The sequence below is a fragment of the Ambystoma mexicanum genome, chromosome 4p (genome assembly GCF_040938575.1).
Source record: "Ambystoma mexicanum isolate Mex_15411 chromosome 4p, UKY_AmexF1_1, whole genome shotgun sequence".
NCBI lineage: Eukaryota > Metazoa > Chordata > Amphibia > Caudata > Ambystomatidae > Ambystoma > Ambystoma mexicanum.
In genome coordinates, this window is record NC_090927.1 from 549,233,798 (window position 1) to 549,249,666 (window position 15,869).

The 15,869-nt window shown below is 40.0% G+C and overlaps 1 protein-coding gene across 2 annotated transcripts in view; it reads left to right on the forward strand.

Annotated features, from left to right (window-relative positions):
• MYOM2 (myomesin 2) overlaps positions 1 to 15,869 on the forward strand; it is a 578,568-nt gene that overhangs the window by 250,780 nt on the left and 311,919 nt on the right. For both annotated transcript variants that reach the window (XM_069606094.1, XM_069606095.1), the window contains 3 exons: positions 5,373 to 5,534; positions 6,031 to 6,172; positions 12,999 to 13,198. In XM_069606094.1, coding sequence (XP_069462195.1) covers positions 5,373 to 5,534; positions 6,031 to 6,172; positions 12,999 to 13,198 — 504 coding nt within the window. The remainder of the gene's footprint in view (positions 1 to 5,372; positions 5,535 to 6,030; positions 6,173 to 12,998; positions 13,199 to 15,869) is intronic.

Genomic DNA, 15,869 nt, shown 5'->3' on the forward strand with positions numbered 1-15,869 from the left:
GCTGTCACTTGTCACTTTGAACTTTAAAATTTCAAATCTGAAAAACGACCTTTACCATATCGCTCATATCTCCGTGACCGTTTGTCTTAGAGACTTGCAGTAACTTTCCTCTGAAAGCTGGGAATCTTGGCTTTTCAACCTAGAACCTAGAACCTAGAACCGCATTCCTATTCCCTACACTTTTGCCGCAATCGCGAAAAACGCACTCGCGAATTTTACCACGATTTGCAAATTTCTCCACGTGTGAAAACAGCAGCTTCCTTGCTTTCCTTGCTAAAAATTCGTTTGCCTCTTAAGAACCATCCCTGAATCATTGCTAGAGTGAGCCTGGACTAATATTAACTAGATACCACTCACCCTGAACCTCCAGAGGGAATTAAAATCATTTTAGCACATTTTCCAATATATTGCTATCACATATAAAAGCATTTTGGGCCTGTGTTTCAAACTTCTGTAGTCTAAGCTTGCTGGGGTGAACTGAATTACATTTGATTGCATTTCTGAGAACTGTGTGCTTTCCTTCCATTTCCTTGCATTGCATAAAGGGGGGGGGGTGAATTGCCAGAGAAAAGTGATTACATTGTTTTGTTGAAATCATATTGAGTATTTTCTGTATTGCATTTTTCATTCAACATTACATCCATCTGAACTTATATAAAGTATTCTCTACCACCTTATTCTTCTGTTCCTATTCACAAGTGTGCTAGTGCCAGACTATCCATTATTGATTACTGCTCAGATTAAGTGTGATATTCAATTATTAATTATTATAAAGTGTGATATATATATCGATTGTTTAAATTATCAAATAAACCTTTTAACTTGCAAAACAGAACTACTTCTTGGCTCAGTGGGGTCAGGGGGATTCCAAGAGAGGGGTGTTATATAGGGGTAGTCATCCAGAACGCATGAACTGGACATAAAGATATATCAATAAGGGTTTTCATTCAGTATTCTAGACTAGGCGTTGACTTAGCTGTAGTGTTGAATTGAATCCTCTTACAGGTTCCCTTCTGACCCTGATAATGGCTGAACATTTGGCCATGTGAAGAAATGTTGGCAAATCTCTTGAGTGGGGTCCATCTTGCAGAGCATGGCTCCTCTCTGAATCCCAGTGCTCCGCCAGTTGCCCTCAAGGAGTGACAATCTTGGTTAGAAAGAAAAAGGAGTGACCATCTTGTGATCTTGAGACACCTTGCTCTGGGTCAGCTAAGACACGTCAAATGCCTACCAGGGCCTGAACTGCCTCTTCCTCTTAGTAAAAAATCACATTCTGCGTATTACATTTTATTGTGCACACTGACGAAGCCAACCACACACTAACATATACCACATCTCTCCCACCAACTAGAAGAACCAAGTTCTAACCAATTGCACCTTTTTACTTTGCAAACATAAAGCTTACATCTGGATACCGGCACATCAAGTGAGCACTCTGTGCATGCGTGACAGCCTCTAGATTTTCCATGTGATGTAGGAAGAACCCAGTCTTACCACAACTTTTTAAGGAAGCTAGAAGTGATGTCAACAGTAATGTTCCCACCTGCATCAGTCACGTCAGTTTGAGGGTGATGTTGAAAGGAAGCAGGAAATGTTGCTCACATTCGAAATTTGCAAATGTTTTGCTTTGGACACAACATGTTCTTCGAACTTCTGTTATGATGGTAACAAACATCCCAGTAGTCAGGTGGAAGGGGACTAGGGGCTAATCCACTCAAACAACGCTTGCCAATTGTACCAATTGTCCTCTGTTGTCATGGAGGTATTTTGCAAAGTCTTGACTTTTTAGTTCGTGCCATTCTGTATTCTTTTACAGTAGTTTGAGTCTATGCGTCTCTATAAAAGCAGGGCAGTGAGTACTGGCCATGTATCTTACACATGAGTTGCACTAACTTTGGAAGTGAACTCTGTTTTTTGGTTATACATTGTGATAAAAGAACCTGCTCTTGATCACATTTTATTACATTTAAGCAACTGGTTTTTTTGCTCAATCTGAATATAAATCAGAAACTGGTGAGATAGCTCAGCAAATTAAGCACTGCCTTATACATCTATGTTCAGACTAAAGAGCATTGGATCGAATCCCAGCAGCTCTGACTGTTTCTCTTCCTCCCAAGGTTGAGAAATTAAGAATCTTGAAGATGTCAGAAATAGTAACAACAATTAATAAAGTGTTTGAAAGCGAGGGGAGTATGGCATGACACACTACACAAAATGTGATATTATTAATATCATACATGACCCATGTCATTCAGGAGATGTTCATACAGTCCTGGATTTTCTTTGCATTCTGGGACTCTATTTCTGTAATAGGGAAAGCAAAATTACGGCTCCCAGAATGCAATTTAAAAAAACATTCAATGACTCAATCAATATCACTTGGATGACGTGGGCCATGTTGGTATGTTTGCATTCCAACAAACAATGAAATAAACAGAATTTATAGCCAGTGACTCTATGGTACATTTAACTTTAATGAAGGGGTATTACTTTATTAACTTTTAACCCAATTGAAGCTGAACATATGTTAAACTTCATACCCATATGAATGTGACCATTTGACTTCATGTTGAGAAGATCGAGCTCACCCCAGTGCGCATTATCCAAATATTCGTCCCTCTGCCACATGACTCCTACAACTGATTTTACCATCCTTATACCTTATCAAAGGCACTTCTGCCCCAAGCCTTTATTTGTTCATTACTCGATAACCTCGAATTTGCCTGTGTTGGCCCTGTGAAAGATTATCTGACTTGTTCCTACATTTGTTGTAATATGAAAAACCTGCAAGCACCATGATTTCTGTTACCCATGGTGCTGTAGCAAAAGTGTCACACTGTATGTATCCCAATCGTCAGCTCACAGCTCAAATATCTACTGTAACTAAGTGGGCTACTTGGGTGTGTTACCTCATGTCATGCTTCCTATTACTTGCATATATGTCACACCTTTGTATTGTCTCCAATGCCCTGGTTTACCAGCTGCTTTGAAGTGGCACCAGCATGAGGTAGTACATTATAAAACACAAAATGGATTAAACACAATGAGCAAACAATGGGATGCAATATTGGGTGAATTTCCCTTTTACACATATGTGTCCTCACCTAACACTGCTAATTACCCAAATGTGTTCTGCTGTGTTTTCTTACATGGTTCAATCAATAGCTGTCCTAAAAAAAGAGATTGCAAAATAAAGTAATTGCATTCCATTCTGTGTATAGCATGTGGCATAACGGCTCTGAGGAAGGGTGGCAGGGGGTTACAGTGCACATCATGTAACTTTGAATTTTAAAGCAACAACGCTGTTATTTGATTGCAAATCAAATAACAGCGTTGGCTCCAAATTCGTACAACGGGAAGTATCAAAACCAATAACGTATTCGTGGGAGAAGTGATTTGCACTACCACATTACTTATAGTCATCTATTCCTAATATATGTCAGGGTCCTTTATATTTGACATTGGCCAAATATGTTCTGTCCTTCCTTCCTTCCTTCCTTCCTTCCTTCCTTCCTTCCTTCCTTCCTTCCTTCCTTCCTTCCTTCCTTCCTTCCTTCCTTCCTTCCTTCCTTCCTTCCTTCCTTCCTTCCTTCCTTCCTTCCTTCCTTCCTTCCTTCCTTCCTTTGATCAGTAGTAAAAATTAGGAGTTGGAAATATTGTACAGCACTGCTGTATATCAAATACATTTTAGAGAATGTTTTTATCAATATTACAAAAAAAATACATGTTTAGTATTTTATGTGATAACTAAAATAGCCGACGCTAATAATCCAAGTGGCCTAACTTTAATTAATGTATGTATAACATGGTCTAATGCTGTATACACTTCCTATGAGACTACGCCTGCAAGGTCTCTAACCAGTGGGATTATATACAAAGAACTCATGTGCTAAGATCTGTATTGATGAAGAAATTAAGCACGTTATTTTTCATTACCAAAAAAACCCCTAAATATATCCATAGTTCTGATAGTACTCAATTACTTGGTATTCATCATCCTCTTGTGATGTGTTGCTTACTGTTCAGTTATGAAATCCAATTATGCGTCCAAAGGGTTACATTTGAAAGTGGTTCTTGTCAATATAAGTGTTCAAATTATAATGATTTCATCAATTGTCTTCAAAACATGTTGGTCCTTGTATATCAAATTGTTATTCTGAAACTAGATCCATATGGTGTGCCAATGTGTTAATTACAGTATCCTTACCTTCTCACATTCTTCCTTATCCTCAACGTGTGTTTTGCTACTCAAAGTAGCTCGTCAGGAGAATTTATTCAGATCAGCTATTCACACTGTAGCTCTTATATTATGCACTTTACTGAATAATATACTTGCACTGCTTGCTGACATTATGTAGTCTGTAGCTCATATAGTCAGTTCTTATTATTATGTGTGTCCTAATTTCTGATGATCCTTATATTTTATTCATGCTTTCTTGTGAACAAAGTATTTGAGGGAAGTTTATTATTGAGTCAGAGACTGTCTCTCTGTCCTGTTCATGTACATTACCATGAGAACATAACATTATAGGGTACACATTCGATTTAAAGGAAAACAACAATGCGCTTTTCATGAAATACATTCCAAAATTCATAATTGTTCCAGTTAGTAGTTGGTGTTAGAGACTATAATGATCTACTTAAAAGTAAACCTGACCATCAAATACAGCACTCCTACGTTAGTAATTGGGCTCAAACTCAATTTGCAGAGTGTCATGTTCGGAAATTGACATTACTGTGTACCATTGGTTTCTATGAGTACATTTTTTTGACCCACTGAAAGAACCTCCCTTTGGGAAGGACACCAAATTGCACAGCTTTGCCAGGTGGCTCTGGCATATTGGGATTACATTTTGTACCCAGCATCTGATCGGTCTCTTCCACCCTGCATCTGATCGGCCTCTTCCACCCAGCATATAAACATGCACATAGGCAGACAGTAATTATTAGTGTAAATAGCTAGATGCGTCTCATGACAGGTGAGGAAGTAGAGCAAAAGATGTATATATTTTCTGACCCGATATTTACCGATATCTGTCAAGCTGGGTTTTCCACACAATTTGCTACTGTTCAATGTCAGATTTTATGTGTGTTCTCAAATTAGCCTTGAGGGTACAATTTTGGGTTAAAACCTACCCCTAATATTGACTGTTCTTGGATCAATCAGAATGTTCTTTGTGTTAACAAGGTAAGTCATTGCCATTGCAGTGCTCTTTTTATGTCGCTTAAGTGTAGGGAATGAAGGACGATCCACATAGGAAACATAGAGTTGGAACGAGCACATACTTACCTCATGTTCATGCCATGACTAGCATAACGTAGTCAATACTCTACATTAGATTAACTTGGATTGATCTTTTCTTCTTTTGCAGATGTGCTGGTAAAAGAATCCAAGTGGACAGAGCTGTTTTTTGGAGAAGGACGTGCCACTCTGTCCTTCACTCATCTTAACAAGGATGATGAAGGGTTATACACCCTGAGGATGGTCACCAGAGGTGGCGTAAATGAATACCGCGCATTCATGTTTGTTGCAGGTATGACTGGCCGTTCCTGGGCACTTCACATGGCCATTACATAGTTACTACTTCTTTTTCAACTGTTAATATAGGACTCTGCTTTTTTTGAAAATTGATCACCCATCGAATTTCAAGTTACTATTTAAAATATTCAGTCAGTCCATGGCTATAGTCCTTCCATTGTTCATGTGCTAGGATGTACATTCGCAGAAAGAGTAAGCCATACTGCATGCATCATTAAAGGCCGATATTGTCTGGGACATTCTTTTCGAAAGAGCTGATTGATTAATTAGTGGGGACATGATAAGAGGCCATGCATATCCACAGGCATCTTCTAGTTATCAATCATAGTAGAGATACACCTCTGCTTTGCTATGTTTAGTGTGCACAAGCCACAGTGTATCACTTTTGAAGACTCAATTCTGCAGCAAGTTGCAAAACATACCACATGAACTCTGCAAGTCAAGTGTGGATTAGGCAGGACTCATACCTTCTTCTTCTCACTTTGGTTTAGATGCTGCAGCGTTGGTTGCAGGATCACCAGGTGCACCTATGGACCTTGAATGCCATGACGCAAACAAGGATTACGTAATTGTCACTTGGAAACCACCAAACACAGCAAGTGAAGCACCTGTTATCGGATATTTTATTGACAGGTATGTATTGACAAAGAGTCATCCCCGTTGCATATTTGCCTTTTAAGGGTTTACATAGGTTTCACAGATACATGTTTTCTAAACCACAATTGTGTTGTGATAAAAAAGAAAACACCTTAAGACAAATGAGCATTTTGTAGGTCCATGCATATGGTTATACATCCTATGTACTAAATTCATATGGTCATGGGTCGAGTAACGCATTGAAAAATGTTTCAATAATATCACCTTTTGATTCAATAATGTATTTTCGTATTCAGAAACAAGAGCAGGGTATGTCAAATCAAACATGTTCACATCCAGGACAGTTTCATTAGAAGTGCAAAGTCGTTCATTTGACAATTGAAATGCATTGCCAGCATTGTTGTTAGATCTTGCCCGCAGGGTACTGTGCGCACGGCTAGTGTGAGTGAGGCATGATTGATTAACATGAAACTGAGATGTTTGAAGTTACGGCATATGTAATGTAATTCGATAATTGATTCATGATTTCAATTGTGATGCCATGTCTGATGTCACAAGCAGCCCATGCTGGGATGGGGGTGGGCTGTAATTGCTTTTGAGGCCATAAATGGCAAATGTCATTGTTTCTGTACTGCAACCCTAAAGTCCATTCAACTTTTTCAAGTTTTTTTTCAAGGACTATAGGTAAATATTATAAAGACTCTATTGTTAAAAGACTCTATCGTTAAAGTCCTCTATATATACGAAATTGGGCAAAAAAAGACATTTTCCACGCTATAATTTGTGTTATTGTCCAGGACAACGACGTGGCATCAGCTGGCGTAATTATTGTTTTAGCAACCATAACTGCCAAATTCATTGGATGTTGACGCACAGCAACCTTAATCCCCCTTCTTTTGGAAAGTTTCTTTGCAGAAGTTCCATTTTTTAAGGATCGTCCCTTTAACCAAATTATTTTGAATGAATTTCAAAATTTGTTTTTATGGAGAAATAAACCATGAGTCATTTTAACTGGAATAGTACAAAAATGTTGCCCACACAATTTCAACCTTCTTTAACGGCGCTTTCTCTCCATGCTATTAAGCCAACTTATTTTCAGGCAGGGGTTTTCACAAAGCACATCCGCCCGGTCCCCCGGTGTTCCTTTTTATTATTTACTTTCATGTGCCCAGTGGAAGAGATTTGCATATTTGGTTACACCAGGCGGGCGGGTTTGTAATACTTACACATTACAGTTCAGCTGCGACTGCAGTCAGCCACCCCGCCCGGTGTCCCCTTCTTGTATTTACTTGCCTGCAACGCTTTCCATTATGACAACAGGCTTCTTTATAAAGCAAACATTGTATTTAGGGTGGTCAGAACATTTTATGTTTTCTTTGCGTCTGCCCAGTGTTTCTATAATTATATAACCGTATTTTTTTTAAATGGCAGTGTATATAATCGACTTTCTTGATGAATGTAATGTCACTCTTTTTTCCTGTCAATCAAACCTCGAATACAATTGACACATAACGCTTTCTTTCCTCAGTAAAGCCTTCCTCAGTAATGCTAGAAATGTTAGTGAAACAGTTAATTATACTGGTTTTCCATAGAAATAACGATATATATAACTTTATTTCTTTGGTTTCCTCGAATATCTAAATGGAAATTTCACAGGTACATTTTCACAAGGATGACGTTTTATTTTCAATCTGTGCGGGTGCACTAAACTCAAAAATAAAGTTCTCTTTTGACCTTGTTTTCACACTTTGGATATTTGCGGATACTAAGCAGCTCTCCTTAACCACAGTGAATAAGGTAAACTGTTGACACATGCGCACCGCAAATCAAAAACATTTACTAACTGTGGGTTATAAACGGGAAATTTCTTTAAATTTGATGATGTACACGGTAATATTTATTGTGTGATCACTGCGTCAACGTGACTGCAGTCGGCATTTTAAACGTTGACATTTTTGGTGGTGCAGTGATCCATAGATCCAGTGCTTTAAATGTGCCGGGCCAGACAGAGCTGGGCCCTGGCAGTCTCCAAAAAGTGGGGCTGAGCCGGGGCCCTACCGGGTCCCCTCTGTCCCACCAAGCCATGCCAGGACAATTTATTCCGCCACAGCCATAGTCACGACGGGGGATGTGCCCGCCATTTTAGAATCAGGCAAGTTGCAGTTTCAGCAACGATGTGGCTGGCTGGCACTTCTGTCAGTTACTGTAACCTGGAGGGGTCACGAGAGAAAGTTATGGTCCTTTTGTTTCCCCACCCCTACCCAGGTCACTGACCCTCGGCGAACCTGGGGGCTCTGTGATCTCATTTTCAGATACGATCACAGAGCCCCCACGATCGCCGGGGGTCATAGATGCCGCAGGCGCATTGATCTAATATGCTCTGCAGAGCCAAACACAGATCACAAGCCTGTGGGCTCTTTGTCCATTGGCAAAGCTTTATAGAAGATGCCTTGAATTGTGTACTTTTCAAGCCATCTTTTATAAAAACAGAAATATGTAACATATGTCTACATTCATAAAATATGGCTTGAAAAGTAAACAATTCAAGCCATCTTTTATAAAACGTTGTCGACAGAGAAAGACACCTCTTTGTCCATCCTCAAAGCTTTATAAAAGATGGCTTGAATTGTGTACGTTTAAATCCATATTTTATAAACATAGAAAGATGTTACAGATTTCCATGTTTATAAAAGATGGCTTGAAAAGTACACAAACCATAGTAAGGTACGCACACAACTATATAAATTGTAAAATATTTCTAGGTTTATAAATGATGGCTAGAAAGGTACACAAACCATAGTAAGGTACGCACACAACTATATAAATTGAAAAATATTTCTAGGTTATAAATGATGGCTAGAAAGGTACACAAACCATAGTAAGGTACCCATACAAATATATACATGCTTACACACATTTATATATTTGTGTGCGTACTTTACGATGGTTTGTGCAGTTTTCAGGCCATGCCCATCATGGAAGCCACGCCCCCAAATGAGGCACCCCCTCAAATTCTTAGCCCTCTTAAAGCACTGAATAGCTCCCTTTTAACTAAACTAAAGTGTGTTCACTTCCCTACCCTAGCTCTTTTGAGAGAAACTTAATTATAACGCCACTTTCAGTGGAAAACTTTGGTATCCGGTGACTTATCACAAAAGGTGATTGCTTTTGGGAAATGTATGACTACCGTTTAATATAAGGCAGTACTGAAAACACTTCACCGATGACATGTGGACTCGTGGTCAGAGCATTGAATACATTGCCATCAAATGAAATTGGGCGGTCTTTCCTATTTGTACCAGCCAAGTGGGAACCCAGAGTAATGCAAGGGGTATGCAGCTGTATAGGATTCAGCAGCAGGCAAGATCTGCATGCAAGGGTTTCAGGACAGAAACAACAGGGAAGTTGTATGAAGTAAAAGCCCAGTAGCGTAGACCTAAAAAGTTGCCTTTTGGCTTTGTTTCGGTAGACATGGTATCAACATTCTTGGCAGCCTTATGAATTGGCAAGGCAGAAAGTCTCCCTGCTTTGTGCATATTCTTCACCTCATGGTCACACACTCTATCAGCAGTTGTAAACTTATGAAACAAATGGTTTCTGTGGCCCAGAAGCTCACCTCACCTTTCAGTCATGCCTACCATCCAGAAAGTGCACTGTGCCAACCACAGCTGCACCCCAAGTTGCCCCTGCACAGCATGAAGATCTCATTGGCCACCTGTTTAAACTCTGATTGACCCAGTGTCAGAGCCAGCTATTGTCTAATCTCTGCTCCATGCTACTTCCATTTCAGGGGGTCACCAAGTGGGTAGGCTGACACATCAGTCACTTATTGAGTATCGTACATGCTTGAGTTTAACTGACATGGCAATTACCCATTCCATGGCATTACAGCTGGGGAGTGATTTGTTTCAACCTTTTGGTTTCCTTGAAGGACAGACACATAACAGTCAAATTAGACCCTTTTCATCTGCAAGTGATGGGGTAGGAGCCCTGCAGCAGACATCACATGGAAGAGGAAAAGGTGCAGTGCTTGTAAGATCAATTGCAGAAAGAATGCCAACCAAACCACATTTCCAACTATAGAGGGAATGTTAAGCAGTACAAGCCAGACACCGAAAAGTGGAGAGGGTTTGTTTTGTAGTGCATGTGGCCGAGAAACAGATAGGTGTAGTAATGACTGGAAGGCCCTGGCCAGTTGCCGACCTAAGCATTCCCTATTGTGCTATTCATGTTCTGAGTCCAACTACTGTCACACACATAAGCATCACATGTCAAATGTACTTTGGCTTGCTCACAGGTCGTATCTGCAGTCTACACTTACTTAAAGCTTCCAGTCTCACTCATGGGATACATCCCCTCAAGAGGTTTTTCGCCATTTTCACTGGGCATAGCCACCCCTTAAATTCCACAGTCTTTCCCATAGATTGCTGCCATTGCCATCATATTGCGTTCACAAGCTCGCCTACAAAGGTTCTTAAGCTCTACTACAGAGCGCTGCTGCCAACTAAATTCCTCAAATTCTTCCACAGCTGGTCATGCATGGGGAGTTTCTCTGAGAGGCCATTACATCCCACATACCTGCCACATTCCTTCCTCCGACACAGCAACCTAAAGGAGGGAAGGATGGCGCAACTGCTTATGACTCTCTGTATTGACTTCCACTCCAAAGCAGTCCAGATCTTACAAGAACAATGCAATGGAGGCAATGGTTTCTTGCATAGAGCATAACATGGTCCAAGGGTCTATTTAACCCGTTCAGTTTCTAAACCAACCATAGCTGGACCATCATTTCCTTGAGCATGGTGTTTGACCTCTGGCACACCCAAGCCATCCACTGTGACCACTGAGAAGTTCCTGTAGCCATGTCATTAAACCAATTTGTCAAAGTCACCCTCATGCCGTCTGATGTGACCACTAGGCATGGCCCATGCACCAGGCACAACTAAGCCACCCATTGCATCAACTAATCATAGCCCATGGCTTCAACGCCAAGCTCTGTTTTGAGCAGGGAATAGCTAAAGGCAAAATGCCAATTGTAAAATGTGCCTGTTGCCTGGCCTTTTCGCCTTATCACAGGCACACCCAGGCAACACACGTGTCTGCTGGTCATACTGTTTGGTTCCAGAGCACCAATGTGTCTATCATACACAACCTATGATCATGTCCAGGTGATGCTTTGTTTTGTGCATGCATGACAGGATCTCCTAGACACCTAATGTGGCCACTGGGTATGGCCTGTGGACCAAGCCAGTGACCATTTTAAGGCATGCCCTTGAGGTTGATGGCAGGTACATGATCACACAACACAATACTACCAAGGTCTGAAATATGCATTTTGGCTGTCAGTGTCTGTGTTGTGTGTGGCAATAATCGAGAACAAATAAGATGTCCTGAAGGCACAGCAGTCAATCATGGGAGAGTGAGAGGAAGGGATGGAAATGTTATACAGTTTACAGCAGAAGAAGTAGCAGCAGGAACTGTTCGGAATCATTGATTGCGGCAAAGTAAAGCAACAGGCAGTAAGCAGAAGTAGCATATTGAACATAGCTACTAATAAGGAGAGCATTATGACACTACATAAGGTATCTCAAAGTCTTGGCTGTATCTGACAATTCACTACTGCCAGCCCAAAGCCCATCTACCCTAGCATCTGAGCATGGCACAAGTGCAAATGTTTCCCATCTATGCATGCTAACAACATACAGAGTTAAGACACCTTGTTAGAGACTGGTCAGAACCCTTGTAGATCGTCTACTGCATGTTTATAAATAAGATTACATTGTATTACTTATCATAATAACACTTAATGCAGTTCAGTAAACCATGTTTAATGGCAGACACAAACAAGGTTCCAAGCATTTTGTATACAAACATCCTTCTTCAAGGACCCCTTTTTAAGTGAGTCTGTTCTCAATCTCAGGTATTGTCAAATGCCAGGAAAAGGCTATCCTGGGTTATAATGGGAATCTGCAAAAACACAAAGTTCAAGGGTGCGCACTCGAATTCAACTGTTGAGACTACGATGATTTTCTGTTGTGTTTTGGAGAAAGTCTCCCATGCATAGCGCTAACACTATTTCAAAAACAAATGTTATAATTTCATGAAAAATCCTGATTGTGATGGCAACATGGGACGGGAGCATGAAATTGAGTGCCTTTTCTCTTTCATTGGTGGATATAAGGGACGGTGGATGTGAATGGCCTGCAAAAGCTGGTATGTGATTTGTTTAGAATCGGGGCATGTGGGGCGGGTGCAGGGAAGCAGGTGGCAGGGCTGTGAGATGCAGTGAGGAGGTGGATAGTAGAGAATGTCACAGGATAAAGTAGGACGTGGGAAGCAGCTTTCAGTTCCCACGATGTTAGGCCAAATTTGTTAGATTCAGCCGATCAGATCCAGATGACTCTTCTTTTTTCAGTTTTTCAGAGTTGATCTTTCTTTAAAATAATGCAACAGATGTGCATGGATGTAGCCTGAGTAATCTGTAAATGTATACGAAATGTACTATTTTTGATAAAATGGTTTAAAGTTTTGCATACAAATAAAATTCTTCAAAAGCAAATAGTGCTGCAATTGTTATTGTACAGTTGAAATTCAGTGGATCCAAATTGAAATAAATGAGCAACTTGAAAGTAGATGATAACAGCAATTTGTTCAGATTACTAATTACAATCATTCACAATAATGAATTAGTGGTTCATTAAAATGGCACTTAATAATTAAATTAAACATGCCAATTTTTTCGTTGAATTTAAGAACCAGCAAACTAGTAAATTACATAATGCTTATTGTTTTAAAAATCGATAACATTATCTGTCAATATGTGTACAATGATGGCATTTGTTCTTGCGTGTTTGGTTTGCAGGTGTGAGGTCGGAACTGACTCCTGGATTCAGTGCAATGACGCTCCAGTCAAGATTTGCAAGTACCCTGTCACGGGACTCTATGAGGGGCGGTCTTACATGTTCCGTGTGAGAGCAGTGAACAAGGCCGGAGTGAGCAGGCCGTCTCGGGTATCCGTAGCTGTTGCCGCACTTGATCCTGCTGATCTGGCCAGGCTACAAAGTAAGCAGCCAGTCACTGGAAAAAGACAATATTTTCGTATTGTCCACTGTATCCCGTGCATTTTCCATATTATGTTTTTGGTATTGTTGGGACTAAGGCTTATGTCATTTGCACGCTCCCCTTACACCCAAAGGGAAGATGGATGAAACAGGAATACACAATCATTTCCATTGGCAATTATTTACAATTGTGTTGGCCATACTAAAAATCCAACTAAATTTAGCTGTTCAGCATTTCATGAAGCTCCACCCCACTCATGGCATTCTCCATAGAAATTGCAATTAATTCATTCTTGGTTATGCATGGGAATACGTATATTTATAGAGCCAATCTCTTCAAAGGATTACAGGAACATAGATGTTATGAAAGATGACCAAGTACAATCTCAGAACTCTCGATGCAGGCACCATGCATTCCTTGTCAAATGTGCCAACCTACTCAAATATTTGTATCCCAGTCAAATGTTTTGTCATTAGAATGCTATCCACAATGAACCATTCGGTGATATTATGAATTATTATCACAGTACAAGAGAACCCAAACAATGTATTCTGGAACCTCTAGGGACACCCAAGTTAGAAAATCATAAAGAGTGCAACCTACAAATCAAGTCAAACTTGGATAGATTTAACGAAGAGGTAAAAGGGCCAATACAATGCTAAGCAAAGCATCACAGGTGGATTAGTACCTTTTTAATGGAAACTGGGTTGGTTGCACATTGTCCAGGTGTTATCTGGTATGGTAGATATCTTCTAGTAAAGCAAGCTGTGAAGCTAAAGTTCCTAAACATTCTCAGAAATATTGTTATCGATATTCAATATCGCCTTAGATTATTCAAACTGCTACATACCAATGAGAACTTACTCTCAACGATTTTATTTGCACAAGCAGATGGGTTTATTCTGCATTCGAATATTTCTCACTGCTGGTCAATAATGTTTTGGAAAAACATATTTGAGAATCAGGGCTGAAAAGCTGCAGGGACTTGGAGGAAAGTGTCCTGACAGGCTCACTTTAAAATGCATGATATCCCTGCCATGCACTTATTTCACCAGGGTGAGTGATGTTTGATTACAGGTGCAAAGGTAAGTGCAATACGCGTAAATGTGACTTTACTATTGTTATTATCACACTCTTAAAAATCCTTACAAACATTAAAACATAAAAATAAAGAATCTCTGGGTCTTTTCCCTCAATCTTCTCACCCTGGCTCTTGTAAAATAGCTAAAACAAAGACTGATGTGTATAGTGCAAGATATATTTGTTTAATGTATGGATTGTACACTAAGTGGGCATCACTACATAATACCCCCCGACATATAGTCTGACCCACAATTCTGGGGACAAGAAACAGGCTATTTCCGAATTAGTATACAAGTTGTTTTAAATAAAATCAATGCAAAGGTGGTCCCCAGCTTTATGCAGTGGAAATCACCACAATTTTACATAATCACCGGCAGCCGGACTACCAAAAAATGTAATTGACCTGTCTGCATCGATCTCACTATTTCTCATACACAAGAATTAATTACCATAATCAGACTTATATGCATATTTATTTCTGAATAGCAAATTAATTTTAATTTTAAATCGGCTGCTTACTGGATAATGGGGTTAAATATGCGACACGGAGATCAAGACAGCAAATTGGTTGCAACAGTAGCATGATTCTATAAAATGCTATCATATTGAAACTGCACATAACATTACACTTGAACATAATACGCAGAACTTTATTTCCCAATATTACCAAAAAGTACTGTTATCAGGGAACTGTTGCATGCCCCCACCTTTTGCCATATCAATATGGTGCTCACGTTTGATAGTATGTGTGTGTGTCATATAACATAAGCTCAATGTAAATAACATCAGACCCCTTCATGTTTCAGGTTAGGGTTGCAGTGTCACTGATTTAGAACACACACAATTTCAGCTCACCAACACCAACTTAGGAGATTGGTTTTCAAATTGCATTTACAAAATATATTTATGTCCTTTCATTTCACAAATTAATCTCATTGTGCAATTTCAGAATTAGGGGTTGCATGGGATTTACATTTGTACTATTTTCATGGAAATAGACATGACTCCCCTCGCATCCCTCGCATCCCTAAATATATTTTAAAATATCTGTGGCATGCACAGGTAAGCTAATTATTAATGAGGCTATGAAGGATGGGACTTCTGTTTACAGCCTAAACTGGCAACAATATATTTGGAAACCTATGGGGTGCAATTTGATGGAGCTTGACTTTCCATCAGCATTCGACAGAGTAGACAAGTAAACATTCATTGACAATCTACATTGTTGCATGGAGATCAGAGAGATCATCCTCTGCTGGTTCAAATCATTGCTACTGGCCACCAGTTTGTGCACATAGATTCATCCAAATCTCCAACTCTACCCATCACATGTGGAGTACCTCAAGGATCCACCCTCTCCTCTATGATCTTCAGTCTTTGCATGGCACCACTTGGAACCCTCCTCTCTCCAAACAAAATCCACATCCACCAATATGCAGATGGCATGCAGCTCTACCTCAAAATATCTTCCACCAAAGACATCCACAGGCCTGCCTTACCTGATGGTCAACCCCTACACGACTGAACACCCTGTAATCCAGACTTGCCTCTCTGTTATGAACCTGAAGGGCTTCATACCACAGCTGGC